General features: G+C 43.4%; 1 protein-coding gene across 3 annotated transcripts in view; it reads right to left on the bottom strand.

Annotated features, from left to right (window-relative positions):
• Window positions 1-2,550: 2,550 nt before the first annotated feature.
• Window positions 2,551-17,733, bottom strand: part of LOC308082382 (glutamate receptor-interacting protein 2-like) — a gene marked incomplete at its 3' end in the record, with an annotated part of 198,701 nt that continues 183,518 nt past the window's right edge. For all 3 annotated transcript variants that reach the window (XM_080424107.1, XM_080424108.1, XM_080424109.1), the window contains exons 16-25: window positions 16,814-16,961; window positions 14,858-15,002; window positions 12,747-12,886; window positions 10,010-10,219; window positions 8,873-9,044; window positions 6,798-6,912; window positions 4,664-4,835; window positions 3,945-4,399; window positions 3,522-3,668; window positions 2,551-2,700 (exon numbers count right to left, since the gene is read on the bottom strand). In XM_080424107.1, coding sequence (XP_080280233.1) covers window positions 2,551-2,700; window positions 3,522-3,668; window positions 3,945-4,399; window positions 4,664-4,835; window positions 6,798-6,912; window positions 8,873-9,044; window positions 10,010-10,219; window positions 12,747-12,886; window positions 14,858-15,002; window positions 16,814-16,961 — 1,854 coding nt within the window. The remainder of the gene's footprint in view (window positions 2,701-3,521; window positions 3,669-3,944; window positions 4,400-4,663; window positions 4,836-6,797; window positions 6,913-8,872; window positions 9,045-10,009; window positions 10,220-12,746; window positions 12,887-14,857; window positions 15,003-16,813; window positions 16,962-17,733) is intronic.

Genomic DNA, 17,733 nt, shown 5'->3' with positions numbered 1-17,733 from the left:
CTAAACTCAATGAATGTCCTAACTGCAGAGTAACGGCCGATCTACACCAGACTTTTCAAAGCGCGCGTATGCGTGGCGCATAGAGCGCGTTTGTTTAAATCCAATTGATATCAATGATAGCGGCTACACCAGGTGCGCGGATACGCGAGTCCTGCATATGCAGGCTTTAAAATAGGACTGGATCTAAAAGTGCGTGTGTGCGTGTGTGCGTATATGCGCGTGTGTGCGAAAAAAGTCTGGTGTGTTTCAGCTCTAAACTGCTATGAAAACCAGTGGTGGAAGAAAAAAAATTTTTTTGTTTGTACTTTTGGAGTATATATACCTAAGGTAATAGAATCTGAACGGTCCTAGAACCGAGTGACAATTACAAAACGTGGTCCCAGATCTGGTCTCGGACGGATCTCGGGTACTGATGGGTATGTTCAGTTCAGTTGGACTTGTGAATTACCACGATGAAATGAAAAAGGCAAATGCAAGAGAGAAATGTAAACTGCGCACAAGTGTCACAAACACACACGCGCACACACACAGCACATGTTTCCGATGAGTGTCGCTTCCGTGCGTGCACATGCACACTGTCCATGACCATAAATGGCATGATCCTCTTCTTCAGTAACATCCAAATGAACAAAAAGTCCTGTTCCTCCAGCCTGCAGATGGTGCTATGGCCTCTAGTGAAAATCCAGCTTTCTGTGCATGGCTTGTTTTCTTTTCTTTCTGTTACGTCTTCCCTCTGACGTCCAATCTAATGCATTAATATAAAACACTATTTCCCGTGATCCCCCTGGTCCCAACAAACGTGGAAGTAGTGTAGGCCTATCTGCCTGTGGCACATCCTTGTTACAACTTTTGATGACATCACCAGAGACATATTTTTTTTATGCTGAAATCTTAACAAGTCTTTGAATCTGGTTTTGAATCTTATAATGGCTCTTCTTTGAAGAAGTGGAAAGAAAAGACATTGTACTGTAATGACTCCACCCATTTTCTACTTTATCTTCATGTAATTGGTCCTCACTAATGTTTACTATAAGATGTCACCATTTCTGTCTACTCACTCTGTGTCTCATTGGTGGGCTGTGGACAGTTCAGAAACCTGCCTGCCATTTTTGTAATTTCTTAAACATTATGAAAGTGTGTGTGGGTTTCATGAATAGCTTGCGACTGGAAAGTTAGCATGCTGAAATTGAAGGCATTGATCTAGCATTAACTTAAAAGAAGAAGAAGAAGAAGAAGAAGAAGAAGAAGAAGAGGAATGATGTCACTGCTAGGCAGGTTTCTGAACTGTCCACATCCCACCAATGACACACAGAGTGAGTAGACAAAAATTGTGACATCTTATAATGAGCATTAGTACTGCACACTGGGCAAGACTTAGCCGGTTGAGTGTCTAAGGAAATGACGTTGACGCTTTACAAATTCTCCGTGAATGAAACGAGTGTTATGGTTGGCCGAAAAATATAATTTCCGGGGGAAATACGTACGACGGAAGTCCCACCCCTATAGACACTCTCTGCATTAGGTCGTGACCAGGCTTTTCTCTTCGCAGATGAGTAAGGCTGGGAACGAGGCTAGCATTAGTGAGGACCAATTATAAGAAGATAAGTTGAAGATGGGTGATCAGAAAGAAACCTGCATACCTGATATGACCTGTTTATTCAAATCAGTCAGATGCCGTTTAAAAATAATTTAGACAAACACATGAAAACTAGGACTCTGTTCTAAATCATACTGTGTCACTTTTTCTATTTAACAAGTTATTTTTTTCATCTTTCACTGGTATACGATAACCATTCCACATAAACGTGTTTTTGAGTGTCTGCCACAGACACTTGCGTCAAAATGACGTAGGCACCAGACATTTATTTAGTTATGCATTTTGCAGTTAATAAATGCGTTGAGCTTGTACATCGGCTATCTTTTGCAAAGAGATTTGGTGTAGTAGATGGTCCAAGTACAGTTGTAACTCAGGTCCATTTTTACTAAGAATAGAGGGTTTAAGTGGTTAAGACTTGAAGACTCCACAGCAGATTGAAGGACTTGTTGAAAGTGTTTTTCTTTACACAGCAGATATGGTCTGGAGATGTTGATATATACCGTTGCTGTCAGGCAGAAACCTTGTATCTCCATATTTCAACCCATGTGTTTTCGTAAATTAATGCTGTGCTATTTTAGAAATTTCTTAAACATTATGAAAGTGTGTGTGTGGGTTTCATGAATAGCGTGTGACTAAAAAATATTCCATTTCCTGACAAGTAACAGTTTTAGACATACACGGTTTCCAACTGACAGCAACGGCATACTTTTACAGTGTACTTATGGTCTGGAGATGCAGATAATACAGTATTTTTTTTTTCTTCTTTTTTTTTTTTTTTTTTACAGTGTATGGATGGAAATGTAAGCATTCTGCATGGTGAAACTAGAGCCCAGAACCCTGACCTTGGAGTGCGTGTCTCTCTGTGTGTGTGTGTGTGTGTGTGTGTGTGTGTGTGTGTGTGTGTGTGTGTGTGTGTGTGTGTGTGTGTGTGTGTGTGTGTGTGTGTGTGTGTGTTACAGGTCTAGTGTGTGCTGTACAATGTTGTTATTGTCCTCCACCACAAGGGGGCTTCGGCTGATTACCAGCTCCAGTCTGTCTCCTGCCTCCGTTATGAGAGGGACCGCCAGACAACAGTCAAAGTCCCTGGTGCGAACATGATTCACCTGGAGAGATAGAGAGAGAGAGAGAGAGAGAGAGAGAGAGAGAGAGAGAATGGAGGTTTTATCACACTGTCAGAGCTGTTATGAGACTTCACGTCTGCTATACAATTACAATACCAGTGGTTCTCAACCGTTTAATTTCAAGGACCACCATAACTCTGAGAGTGTAAGGGTAATGAACCGTAAGGGTCCATTTGGTGCCATTTGTACACTCTCAGAGTTACAGACCTGTAAGGGTCCATTTGGGGACTGTTAAGAGGGAATCGTTAAGGAACCGGGATCGTTAAAAAGGATCCCAACTCTAGTCATGAAGGTACAACCAGTGAAACAATCCTGTCAGCTGTGTACACCTCTAGCACATTTAAAACCATTTGAAAAATACTACACTTGAAAGTCTAGTACGTGGCCGTCAAATCTAGATTTATATTGCGCTGATCAGAGCAATGGTCACAGAGTTATGGCCATTTGAAGTGTTAGACACTGCTGTAACACTGCTTTAGTGCCCCATATGTGTACAATCTAGGTTTTTGGTGTGACTGTTGTCATACCAGACCCCTGAACAGATTTTGTGCCATGTTTTGTGCGGTTCGGAGCAATGATGCGTCTTGCATGTCTAGATGTTATGTTTGTGACGTCCACCCATTTTGATATGGTATATATGATATAGGAATAACACTGGGTTTGTTCATGTGGTCTGTGTGTGCGTGTGTGTGTGTGTGTGTGTGTGTGTGTGTGTGTGTGTGTGTGTGTGTGTGTGTGTGTGTGTGTGTGTGTCTGTGTCTGTGTCTGTGTGTGTGTGTGTGTGTGTGTGTGTGTGTGTGTACCTGTAGGATGCGGTCGTATGGTTCGAGCCCAGCGCGGTGGGCGGGTCCGTCTGTTCTGATCATGTTCACATAAACTCCTTTCTCCAAGAAGCCGTCTGACACACTGAACCCAAACTCCTCACTCTCTGTGTCCTTCATTACTGTTACCTGGAGAGAGAGAGAGAGAGAGAGAGAGAGAGAGAGAGAGAGAGAGAGAGAGAGAGAGAGAGAGAGAGAGAGAGACGGACAGAGAGTGAGAGACAGACAGAGCAATGTGTGACATCAGTCGTCTATGACTTATGACTCCATGTTTGGGCAACATTTCTTGTTGGCCAAAACAACCGGGCCACACTGACTTCCATTATCAAATTAAAGTTAAATATGTCAGAAAGTATAAAACACGCACGCACGCACGCACGCACGCAGACAGACAGACAGACAGACCTTGTGCAGCTCCAGTGGTGTTGGAGACAGAATCTCCTGCATCTCCTCTTTGATACGGCGAGACTCCCACGTCTTCTCTGACACTCGCAGAGACGCCTTGGGCTGAGGGGACCGGGTGTCCTGACGCAGGTGGACCTCCTGGTGCAAGTGGGCCTCCTGGTGCAAGTGGGCCTCCTGGTGCAAGTGGGCCTCCTGGGGCAGGTGAGCCTCCTGGTCCAGGTAGGCTTCCTGACGCAGGTGGGCCTCCTGGTGCAGGTGAGCCTCCTGGTGCAGGTAGGCCTCCTGACGCAGGTGGGCCTCCTGGTGCAGGTGAGCCTCCTGGTGCAGGTGGGCCTCCTGACGCAGGTGGACCTCCTGACGCAGGTGGGCCTCCTGACGCAGGTGGGCCTCCTGGCGCAGGAGGGCCTCCTGACGCAGGTGGGCTTCCTGATGCAGGTGGGCCTCTGGGTGGTATCCTTTCGAAATAAAAAGCACAGCTGAATTTTCCTTTTTGTGATATGCAGGCACTGGTTTTGTGCAGTGGCCAAGTGGTTAGAAAGTATGTTCTGTACCTTAAAGGCCACATGTTTGATCCCCACAACTGCTCTGCTCAACAGTTTGATGGAAATGCATACATAGATACATAGAAAATCTATGAAAACAAATTTCCCTAGAGGAGGGGATATTATTATGTAAAAATAGGTTGTGAAACTCAAGAGGTGGGGGAATGGGATCCGTACCATGATGGATGTGGTCCTCCTCGTGCAGGTGGGTCCCCTGGTGCAGGTGGGTACCCTGGAGGAGGATAGAGTTTCTCCGCAGGGGACTCACGTTGTTGTGGCTCAGTTCTGGAGGAGGCTTAGAGACCTCGTCAACACCCAGACTGATGGCTGTTCCTGTCATGATGGATGCCTGCACACACATTTTACCACCCCACCCTCAAATTCAACATGGAGTTCAGCAAAAGTGATATTCCTTTTCTAGACACCCGGGTACTTTTACAGGAAGGTAAATTGTCCACTACTCTGTACACCAAACCTACAGACAAGAACAACCTGTTACATGCCACTAGTGCACACCCCCCTGCTTTGAAAAAAGGCTTACCATATTCTCAATTCCTTAGACTAAAACGAATTTGCAGTAGTCCTACAGATTTTGAGAAAGAAAGAGATATCATGTACGCACATTTTATTGAGAGAGGTTACCCTCAAAAGTGGCTGGACTCTGCCTTAACTAAATTAAACAACCAGAACCAGGTTGTGCAGACCAAAAAGAAACATTCATGTGCCTGCATCACCACTTACAATCCATTGAGTAACGATGTACGTAGTATTATAGAGAAACACTGGCATGTTTTGTCAGCTGATCCTGAAGGGGCCAAACTGTTCACTGACCCTCCTCTCTTCTCCCACTATAGATCTCGAAGCATCAGGGACTATATGGTGAAAGCAGACTGCTACATACCCCCCCAGCAACACACGGGCGGCTTGATGGAGTCACCGGCTTCTACCCTTGTCTACACTGTGTAGCATGTAAATACTCTAAGAAAATGAACACATTTAAAAGTGCAGTCACTAACAAACAATACACGATCAGACAGTTTGTCAACTGTAGTTCTTCCAATGTAGTCTACATGATTTCCTGTAAATGTAATCTCCAGTATGTAGACAAAACATCCAGACCAGTCCGCACACGCATTATAGAACACATGAGTGCCATCAGACGCAAGGACATTAAATCTCCTATTGCCAGACACTTTATGGAAGCCGGTCACTCTGTAGCAGATCTGTCATTCACAGTGATAGAACAAGTTAAAAAATCCAGAAGAGGTGGTGAATTAGACACCAAACTCTTACAAACTGAATCCAGATGGATTTTTCACTTGCAATCTGTTAACCCGGGTGGCATTAATGAAGACCTTTCCCTCCAATGCTACCTATAGGAACCCTGCATTTATCTTATTTTGTACTAATTTGTATAATTTATTTCCAAAAATCCTTAAATGTTACTAATGTTACTGTTTTAACAAATGTTTTTCAAAAATGTGTATCAAGAGAATGCTGACATGACTGGACTGGATGCATAAACTGTTTGTATAGTGAACTCCATGATTCAAATGTAACACAAATGTGTAATCCTGTTTTTTCTGTCTGCAATTGATCTGTCCACGCCCTACGGTAACCATGGTAATGACCTTGAGTAGTGATCCTCAGCACCTGAGCTGAGGTGATCAAGCACCCTATAAAAGCGTGTATTTGTCTGTGTCCCACCATTATAGCACTGACGAAGGTCCTGGGAGGACTGAAACGTTTGCTTTTTAATCCACTGAGCACATTATGGGCATCTCAAAATAAAGAAAAAATGTTTTTCTTTAAGTCTTGTCTAAGGAGTTTTTCCTTAACCTCCATGCAGTGAGCGAGTCTCCTTCTGTCAGTTTACCCTTATGTTTTTCGAGACCACCACACCTGCAGTTAATCTTCACCAAAAGGACAAAGAAAGGCGCAACAGTTCTCCTGTTCCACACATTTTACCACAAATGTTCACTTTTGAAAAAAAGAAAAAGAAAATAAAAGGTACAAAAACTAATATGAACACATTTCTGATGCTAAAGTCGTACTGTGTTCTATCATATTTCTATTGTCTCACAAAACATTTAAGTTTACATACCATGTTTTAGACTCTATGCCATGGTATGTAAACTAAATGCTGTGTAGCTGTTGGCTACTATACCTAGCCCAGTGATTCGCAACCTGTGGGCCTCAAGGGTATTGCAGTGGGCCCCCAAATAATCGGTAAATCATGATAATGAAACATTAATATAAATAATAATAATTGAAAAAAATGTTTTGCAAACATGCTAGCATGCTAACGGACCTCGATCTCGCGGAGCAGTTCTGACTGGCCACACGTCTCCAGGTCTTCCAGGGCCTGACACCAGAAACTGTCCTCTGGGTCCAAAAGAACTCCATCTGGATGGTGACTACCATACCTGGAAACATGCACTCACACGCATGCACGCACGTCACACACACACACACACACACACACACACACACACACACACACACACACACACACACACACACACACACACACACACACACACACACACACACACACACACACACACACACACGCGCAATATGTTAAGTATATTTTGCTATTGCTTTTTTAGAGTAGACAATTATTTTTACCCCTTTTTTCTGCACGACGATGGATGGTCCTGGCTAACTCCTGGAACAATAACATCTCTCACGCGAGTCGCCATTGCGGAGTGATCGCGCATCGAGGTTTTTATCAAGGAGATATAATGGGAGCGGACGGGAGCCAGGTTTTTTGGCACAGTGATCCATCTGTCCCTTCCTTCTCAGAGGCACCGTGGGTGGTTCTAAAGTTGCGCTAGCCCCCCCCCCCCTTGTGGAAAAAAACAAAAAAAAAACAACGACACCCAACGAATGCACGCGTGCGCAGCGCGCGTGCATGCGTTCCGCGCGCGCACGTGCGGTTTTCCCCCGGATTTATAACTTTTGGGGGTTTTTTTTGGTACCTTAATTCGGTTAATTCGGTTAATTCTGGGCCTCTTTGAGGTACTGAAAAATATTGCTTTATAAATAATATATTTATTTATTTAAAGCATGTCTCCTCTGTTTGTTTCAGATAACAAAATAATCACAGCTTAATAATTCAGCTTTTTAACAAAATAAAATAACATCTCTCTCTCAACAAGTTATCTTAGAACAAGTGAGGTACCCCATTATTCAAAATAACCTCTCATGTCTATAATGTAAAAATGTAAAAAATGCCTCAAAACCTGTTAATTATAAACAAAAGAAAATAGAGAAGTAGCCTGTTCTTCAATGTTATAGCTCATTCTTCAAAATAATGTCTCCTATGGCCAATGTAAAAAATATGAATAATGCCTCAACATTTAAACAAAAAGAAAAGAGAGGTAGATAACAAAATAATCACTCTCATACAAATATGCTCTATAATATTTCATGTTAAGTTCTGTATGAACATTCAGCTTTTTAACAAAATAAAATAACCTCTCTCTCAAGTCTTAGACTTATCTTAGAACAAGTAAGGTACCCCATTATTATACATTATTATAGTCGGTCAATTTGGCAGAAGAAGTCTCGCCTTGCACAGCTTTCTTGTGCTTTGAAGTGGCAGTATGGGCTTGCAGGTCTGACGAACCTTTATTTGCCACGGAGACATATGTTCCTTTGCGTTTCGGCATTTTCTCCGCCTGTCTGTGTAACTTTTCTCAGTCGGGGAGCAATGAATGACAGGCAGCGCTGAGCGCGATGTATGCTGTTCAGTTCAGTGTGTGTGTGTGTGTGTGTGTGTGTGTGTGTGTGTGTGTGTGTGTGTGTGTGTTTGGTCACGTGTGCCTTGTGAGAGAAATAAGGAAACATTCCTCCAAAACAAGCCAGAAAAATAAGCACATTTTTGTTTTTGAAGTTGCGGTAAATATTCTGACATGGCAACACTAACAATGTGAACAACTCGTTCGCAATTTACAAAACCGGGGTTACGGAAGTACCATAGTTAGCGCCTTCATTGTAAAAAAAAAAAAAAAATCCCAAAACACTGGACATTTGAAGGATTTTATAAACCCCCCCCGGACAGGCCGGACAGCACCCCAAAAGAGGACATGTCCGGGTAAAAGAGGACGTATGGTCACCCTACTCAACGTGCGTCTTTGCAAAACCGGAGAATCCCGGTTTTGGCACACAATGTGTTAAATACTGTTTTTAATCATATTTTGCCTCGCGAGATCAATAAAAGTCTTATTTCTACTCTTATCTTGAAATCCTCGAGTGCTAGGACCCTGCAGCATTAATGTCACCATTCCTTCTTTAATGACATGGAGCTACCAGTAGGGGTCACCAAGATAAAACTATCAGAGTACTTTTTCCACCACTACGGGGTGTGTGTTTCCTCACCCAGGAGTTTTGTTGTCCCACTCGTCCTCGCTGAAGCCTCCGTCGCTGAAGGGGTAGTTCTTCCTGCGGCCAGGAGGGGGCGTGGCACCACGGTGCTGCTGCTTTGCACTGCGCCACTCATGCGGGTGGAGGGCAATGCCCGCTGCTGCGCCCTGGTGGTGACTGTACGTACCTGCACAACAATCTCACTTTAAGGTCTGTGACGTGTACACACGCGTTTGTATTACTGTACTTGTGAGGACATAATAGGATGGAAATTTTATGAATGCCAATTTGACATTTTTGGGCCATTTTTTACTTTAACTCTAAAGCCTGAGTTATAAGAAATTGCACTCCAGTTTGCTTAGCAGACAAGTCGGTTACAGAAAGAAAAACTGAAAAAGGAGATACAGCTATGGGTAGCTTATGCGCTCAGTATTAGAGAGGAGTGCTGCTCACTGTTGGCGTGTGTGACAACCCGGTCATTTAAGACGAAGCGTGTCTGTCAATATGCGTGCGAGTACTATGGACATGATTTCCAAAGCAGCCCTGGCCTCCGCTCATAAAAGGATGTCTGTGGACACGGCCACTAAATCAATATCAAATTTAAACTAATAAACAGCTTAAATTTGGGGAAAGTAAAAAACGGGCCACATCGCTGTCTTCGTGATAATGGTCAATAACTGTGTGGAAGTTCAGATCAATTGCTCAACTCACTGAGGAGAGAAATGTGAATCAGACAGACAGAATGATGGACAGAGGTTCCTTACATTTATAGTAGGATAGGAGGGTAAAACTATTAATTGGGTGATATGTCATTCACACAGATTGACGCTTGTATTAGCAGTAAAAAATGTACCTCCTTTCTAAAACAGTTTAAATGAATGTAAATCAATCGCATACAATAAACACTTTAAAAGGATTTAAAGAGGATACAAATCTTTCTTAACCATAAAACCAGGAAATTGTCCTCACTACGTCTATTTCAAAAATTCTGCTATAATTGCCCTTCCAAGTACAGTACAAACACACACACACACACACACACACACACACACACACACACACACACACACACACACACACACACACACACACACACACACACACACACACACACACACACACACACACACACACACACACACACGCACACACCCTGGCTTCCATATCCTGCATCCAGTCCCGATCCATCCCAGGATTCCATAGCAGAGTCCACGCTGGGCACGGTGATGCAATACAGTTCTGACATATCATTGGTCCGCTGGCTGTCCGTCAAATCCAGCTCCTCCTCCTCTGGGTCACTGAGGTCATTCTCTGTGGTGTCGTCCACCTCTGACTCCGTCCCCTGCCCCCTCTCCTCACCGTCTGACAGACACAAAACGAATGACATCATCATCTTCATCATCATGATTCATCATCATCATCACAGCAGTGGTGGTTTTCTTTTTTTCTTCTTTTTTTGAAACTTCAGTAACAGTAGCAATACCAAAGTGTAGAAATACGAATCAAGTCTATTTTCCTGCTAGTCTAGCAGGAAAGCTCCCCAAGGATATATTTTTCTTTAAATTTGTTATACTCAAGTTGTCTAGAAAACAAATTGTTATGTTCCCAACGTGAAATATTTTCCCATGGGTCTGTTTGGGGGCCACCTGTGATCTAGGATATTGAAAATCAACATAACCTTTGGATTAGACATCATACAGAAATAAATTACCCAATTTTCTCGCATCATCGCATGGTGTAAGGTGAGGACCTGGACCTGTTCGCAAGAGAGACCAATATCCACCATTCCTGTCGCAAGTCATTCATCATCATCATTCGTGCCAATCATCTGCAAGGTACATCCCGAGCTACAGCTTGAGCTACCTACCGTGTCACAGATACAGAGCAGAATCCTAGGGCTGCTGCACATCTGAAGATATTCACTGCTGTGATGATTTAATTCAAGATCTAGTCATTTGTCAGAATAAGGTTATGCAGCTTGCATCGTTGTGTCATGTCTACACCCAAGAGTTGGAGAGAAATGGCTTCCCCAATCCGAAGTAAAAAGCATTTACAAAAAATATTTTCTATAATTCAAATATTTATCTCGCCAGATGGTTTTGCAGGGCTCATGTTTGGTGCCTACCGATGGTGCCGCACAACTTCAACTCGGGCTGTGTACTTTCAGAAGATGCTGGTGAAGTATGACCCCAATGATGACCCTGACTGTCCGAAGGCCGGTAAACACCGGCACCGTGACCTGGAGAGAGCTGAAATAAAGAAGTCTGAGGAGGCAATTCAGCATACCATCACTGCTATTCGCAGCAACAGCTCTACAACCTCGCATCTGGTGCCCTTGCTTCCCTGGAGGTGGAGTTTTATGTCCTATAGGAAGCCAATAGGAATAGTATGTCCGATAGGAAGCCAAGATCGCTTTGTGAGCGGTTCTTCTGAGGAGCTGTTCTTTGAGCTAATCAAGAAGTTGAAGCTGAAGACAATGCAGGCTTCCAACAAGACAGTCAAGATCACTGCCTCACCGGGAAAGGTATGTGATCTCTTACTCCAAACATAAATACATTTTTGTTGCAGTATGTATGATATATGAGCCTGGAGGTGTAAGACATTGATGTTCATCTTTGCAGATAATCCAGTACCGTGAGCAAAGTGACCATGCTTTCATGCTGCTCATCAAGTCACAGAACCTGGACGAACCCCTTAACCTTGACGAGCTGATGCCGTACTCACTCGCTTCTGTCCCTCACAGCCTATAGGCACAGCTGACGGGTTCTACAATAAGACCATGTTTTGATGGAAGATGCTGCCTTATCCAAAGGAAGCTCTCTACATCCAGGAATGCAAAGCACTTTTCCATGCCTCGATGAACCTTCCCATACTTGAAGACTGCAAGGTTGAAATGTCTTCCCCAACATTTAAGGGAATTTGCTTCCAGGTTCCAGATCAGATGGTGGCTAAGAAAAAAAAAAGTGTCTTCTCAACGGATTACCATGCTGACTCCATCAAGGCACAGGAAAGGATTGGCTGTGGTGGCTTCTACCAGCAGTATGTCATTGGTGGTCCTGAAACAAGGAAGCAGAGTGACAACCTCCGACACAGCACGCAAAAGTTGGTGGCCGTTTCCCAAACTAAACTGGCTTTGTATTAACATCTAAATACACACACACCCATTGTAACTGCCAACGTTAATGTAGATGTTGCGAGCAATGCTTGGAAAGCTCTGTCTAAGCCTCGGTAATGTCAATAAATCAGTTGTGAGAGGCTTGCAGATGGCAGGATTGCCCAAGCCAAGAGCTTAAGGCATTGGCAAAATTCTGTTCAGTGTCTGGGATAATTGGCAGTCGCCATATATGGAGGAGGCGATGCTTCCTGTACCCGTGATCTGTATCCTGAAATACTTGTTGTTGAGTTTTACCAAGTTTGTGCATCTACTAGTTTGTGTTAAAGAATTTCTTGTTAAATGTGAACGCAAATATGTTAATTGTGTGTGTGTGTGTGTGTGTGTGTGTGTGTGTGTGTGTGTGTGTGTGTGTGTGTGTGTGTGTGCGTGTGCGTGTGCGTGTGTGTTGCACATTGTAAAGCGCTTTGGATGCACTATATAAATCCAGTACCATTTAAGTGGTTAATGTATGTTTTGTAATAATAATATAAATACACAAAGTAACTTGTAATGAATGCTTTCAAATTAGTGGAGGGAATCTACTGCTATTTTCACTATATATGAAATACGTATGGTTAATTCATGTACTTTTTCCCTTCCTAGAAGAGTTAAAAGTACAAATATTGTGGAGTGAAAGTTACAAGTATCCAGAAATAAAAATGCTCAAAGTACAGATACTCAAATAAATGCACTTTGTTACTGTCCACCACAGTAAGTGTAAATGGAGTGACTCACTCTCAGTGTTTTTTTTAATCTTCAGAGTCACAGTCTCTCCAGCCATCTGCAGCAGGTGGATGGCTTCACTGAGCGGCTTCCCTTTCAGACTCACACTGTTGATGGCCAGAATCCTGTCCCCTACATGGATGGCACCCGTCCTGCACCAACGCACACATTTACACACATGCACAGACGAACGCACGCGCACACACACACACACACGCACACAGACATATCCATATCCATGTACACACAGACACAGTCACACACACACACACACACACACACACACACACACAGCACACACACACACACACACACACACACACACACACACACACACACACACACACACACACACACACACACACACACACACACACACACACACACACATTTTAACAATTTATTTATGTCCACACAAAAGGAAATGTATTCGAGGACACAAATATTAAGGTTAAAAGACTAGCAAATAGCAAATAGCAAGGTTACATCCACTAAGTCAAGGCATAATGTCCTCATGATACAACAAGCATGTCATGTCAACGCTGAAAAAGTGAAAAAAAATGTCAACCAAACAACACGCTATTTGTGGAGGATTGATCGTCTAGTCAGTTAGAATACTCTGAAGATTCTTGCAGGGGCCCTCATTCAAGGTCATTATGCACTTCATGGTATCACAACACCTCCAAAGCCTTAAAAACAAGGCTCCAAACATCCCAAAACAAACTTGTAAGGCTACTTCTTGTCCTCAATCACAAAACCCATCTAACTCCTGCTCATTTTGCTAGGATTGGATGGCTTAGGGTTGAGGACAGAGTACAGAAACTTGCTATGGGCCTGGTCTTCAAGATACACCAAAATGTTAATGAAGTCCATGATCATAACACCAGAGGCAGCTCCACAAATCATGTTCAACCCAGATTTGGCTCAACTAAGGGAATGAACTCGTTCTCATGCTATTCATCAAAAATGTGGAATGCCCTACCAAAAGGAGTAAAGGAGTGTAAAACCCTACTCACTTTCAAAACTGCCCTAAAGATACACCTTCAGGAGGCTGCAATTCGAAAATGGCCCCTGTCTAAGTCTTAACCTACCCCCCCTCTTTCATTTTCTTCTTTTGTATATTTTTTCTCTCTCTTCATACCAGTAACCTGAAAGCTGATTGTATGACATTCTGTATAGTAGTGTGTATATCTGTCTGTCTCCTATATGTCATCATGATTTGTGTGCATGGGTTTCTCATCTTAAAAAAGCTACGTGCTTAACTGAGTCTTCCAGTTTAGTAGACCTTGTATTGTGAATTTGTACTTCCATGTACTGAGATTCTCATGTCTTACTAAATAAAAGTACATCAATCAAACATGTGACCCAGCCCTCCATGGGCACCAGCAGCAGTGTCTCCGCATGGCGGCTGACAATCATAGCAGAGACAGCACGACACTCTGCCAGCCCTCCTGCCTCGTTTCTGGGCATCCCAAGTTGTCGAAACCCGCTCTAACAACCAGTCTGCGGGCATATCCCAGGCTGGACCACCAGAGGAAACAAAGTTCCCAGTCCACTCCTGCACTGCCGCCCGGTGTCACAGCGCTCTCCGTAGCTGCTCCCACGAGCCCGAAAGTCCACCCATTGTTGTTCCTCAGCCAGTGGACACACTGCTAGATGGCCGCCGGGTCTTTATCCACCGCCGGGTGGTAGTTAGTTACACCGCCTCTCTTCCCGGTATAGCTGCTCAAGGGAAGGGCCGCCAGGCAGCGCCGGCTGTATACTCCATCGGTGAGCAGCACCTTCTTGTACGCAAGCTTGCGATCGTAATGAAGCACACAGTCCCCAGAAGTTGCGAATGCATCTTAAATGTGCACCTACTACATTAACGGTGGTAGTTACAACGGGGCAGTTTAACGTCATGCCCAGGACACACACACTCACACAAACACATAGTGGTGGAAGAAGTACTCTGATTTTTCTTTCTAAAAGTAGCAATACCACAATGTAGAAATACTCTAGTCTGTTACAAGTTCTATATTTTCAAATGTTACTTGAGTACAAAATGATTAATATTGATTATCGATTTTTTAATTAATTTTTTATAATCAATTAAATTGACTAGTTTGATTAACTGTATGTACCTCTCTGCCAGGCCTTTCTTGGTGAGCCCGGAGATGATGATTGGGTCAAAGGGTTCCTCCGTTCCAGAGATGGTGATTCCCAGAGGACCTCCATACCTCTTCAACTCTACTGTATATATGATACACCCTGATGTCTCCTGATCATCTATAACACACACACACACACACACACACACACACACACACACACACACACACACACACACACACACACACACACACACACACACACACACACACACACACACACACATTTTTAGACATAATTCTTTTTTGGAAATAAATAAAATATTTGGTGGCCCTCCTGTAGTAACTTTGAGGGCCCCTAGGGTTCCTGTACTCCGGGATGAGGACCCATTGTATATCTGATACACCCTGATGTCTCTTGATAATCCATAACACGCACAGTACGGTGTTTAGTGTTAAAAGTAGGCCAGCAGTTAAACTCATCTGGAGTCAATGAGTCGGGTAGCCAGTTTCCATGGTAACCTCTGTGTGTGTGTGTGTGTGTGTGTGTGTGTGTGTGTGTGTGTGTGTGTGTGTGTGTGTGTGTGTGTGTGTGTGTGTGTGTGTGTGTGTGTGTGTGTGTGTGTGTGTGTGTGTGTGTGTGTGTGTGTGTGTGTGTGTGTGTGTGTGTGTGTGAACGTATCAGCTTTATGTTTCATAACGTTGCTGTCCGGCAGAAACCAGCTAACTCAATTTTTCTACTTTTAGATTTTTTTCATAAATCAGTGCTATTGAACACCCTTTACGTCTGTGTGTTGGTTAAAAGAATATTGAACCAATAAAAAGTATTAAAAAGTGCTTCTGACAAAACCAGCTAACTCCATTGGATCCTCAAACTTTCTGCTAAACCAGCTAACTCCACCAAAGGGGGGTGGAGTTAGCTGGTTTTGCTGACTCCAGGCTCTACACCCTTTTGACCTCCAACCTCATTGTGAGCTTGGAGGTCCATCCAGCTGTTCTGGATCACTCCACTTTTTGATTTGTTTTTTTCATTTCCTGAAAAATGAACATTTTGGAGTTAGCTGGTTTCTGCCCGACAGCAGAGATATGTTTCATGCTGTTGCTGTCAGGTACAGACCTTGTATCTCCATATTTCAACTTTATACTTTTGATGTTTTTCTTATGTAAATGAATGTCCTACTTTATCGTACAACAGTGCTGTGCAAAAGTAACAAAAATAGCCGAACTATAAGCTCACAACCTGTCGCATTACGACACGCTGTGAGCTTTTAGATCAACTATTTTTGCAATTAAAAATACAAATAAAATAAAGTGTGAGTGTGTATTTTATAAATATTGAACCATCCCGGGTATTATTGTTACTAGTCCATACACAGGGATTGTGCGCACCCAAACTATATACAGGCTTATGGCTTATGTGCTCGGTATGCGTAGTTACACTTTTGGAGACGAGCGCTGCTGATTTGATCCTTTTGGTGTGTTGGTGGGTTGTGTGTGACGACCCGGTCATTTAAGACCCGGCGTCGAAGCGTGTCCTTTATCCAATTGATCAATAGCCTGTGTGGACCATAACCATGACAACAGAACCTGTGCGTGGTCGTGGGTGCGCAGGAACTTCGAATCTCCGCAGTTTATACAAAAATCCTAATAATTTACTGCTTAAATTTTGGGAAAGTGGGCTTTGTCACGCCCTTCATATGCTAATGGTCAATGCCCGTGTGCAAGTTCACATCAATTACTCAACCCACTGAGGAGAAAACGTGGTTCCTTCATTTTTTTGTAGGATAGGATTAGTATTATTATTATTAGTCAAAGAAAAAAGGTAACAATGGCACTTTGTGGTCAAAACAGCAGCTGGAAATAGCCATCAATTAGTTCTAGCAGGTTCCTTTTACGTATGTAGAAATTGTATGAATGTATTTATTATGGATTAAGTTTTTTCTGTTTGACTCTGCTGCTATGACCCCCCCCACACACACACACACACACCTGAGTTGTCCTCATCTTTGCGTATCTTCAGTTTGACCAGGTCCTCACATTGCTGCAGGATGTGTTCTGCATCTTCTTTAGAGCAGTTGTCCAACCTGATGTTATCTATGGTCAACAACTTATCACCTGGTTCCAATGTCCCCGTCCTACAGAGAGAGAGAGAGAGAGAGAGAGAGAGAGAGAGAGAGAGAGAGAGAGAGAGAGAGAGAGAGAGAGAGAGAGAGAGTAGAGAGAGAGAGAGAGACAGAGAGAGAGACAGAGAGAGGGGAGGCATCATTTCCCTCTATATACCAGAAGTCATCAGCCCCTGGAGTAGGCTAGTGTGTTTAAATTGTCATTATGAAACTTTATTGAATTTTGACGGAGCAGGTTAATTTAGGCCACATTAAGTTTTATTGAGCAAGGGGAGGTGTTCGTATCTTCTTGTCTGCTGCACTGTCTGCCCAGAGCGGGTGCAGCCAACGCGCGCCAACGCGCGCACACACACACGCACGCACGCACGCACACACACACACACACACACACACACACACACACACACACACACACACCACACACACACACACACACACACACACACACACAACACACACACACACACACTCACACACCTCAAAACAATAATCTAGACACACAAATAGTGTTATGAAAGCATAACATAAAGAACCCAAACAGGCTGTCATAGACCGTTGAAGCCGTAGCGCCAACTCTCTCGACTCTTCGACTCTCGCCCCATTTCCTGTCAACTTTCCCTATCCCTCTCTAAAAAATAAAGGCGTAAAAAGCTCCCAAAAAATCTGCTGCCCTGTTTGTCTCTGTAAGTTTCTGTTGCGGAATAATAAAAATTATAAAAATCTCACTGCCTCTGCTCCCCACAGGGTCATCACTGTGAATACAGAAGGGTAATTAAGCAACTGCCC

The sequence above is a fragment of the Gymnoscopelus braueri genome, assembly GCF_963280865.1.
Source record: "Gymnoscopelus braueri genome assembly, chromosome: 3".
Classification (NCBI taxonomy): domain Eukaryota; kingdom Metazoa; phylum Chordata; class Actinopteri; order Myctophiformes; family Myctophidae; genus Gymnoscopelus; species Gymnoscopelus braueri.
Note: the sequence above shows the minus strand (reverse complement) of the source record. Positions and strands in the feature narration are given on the sequence as shown.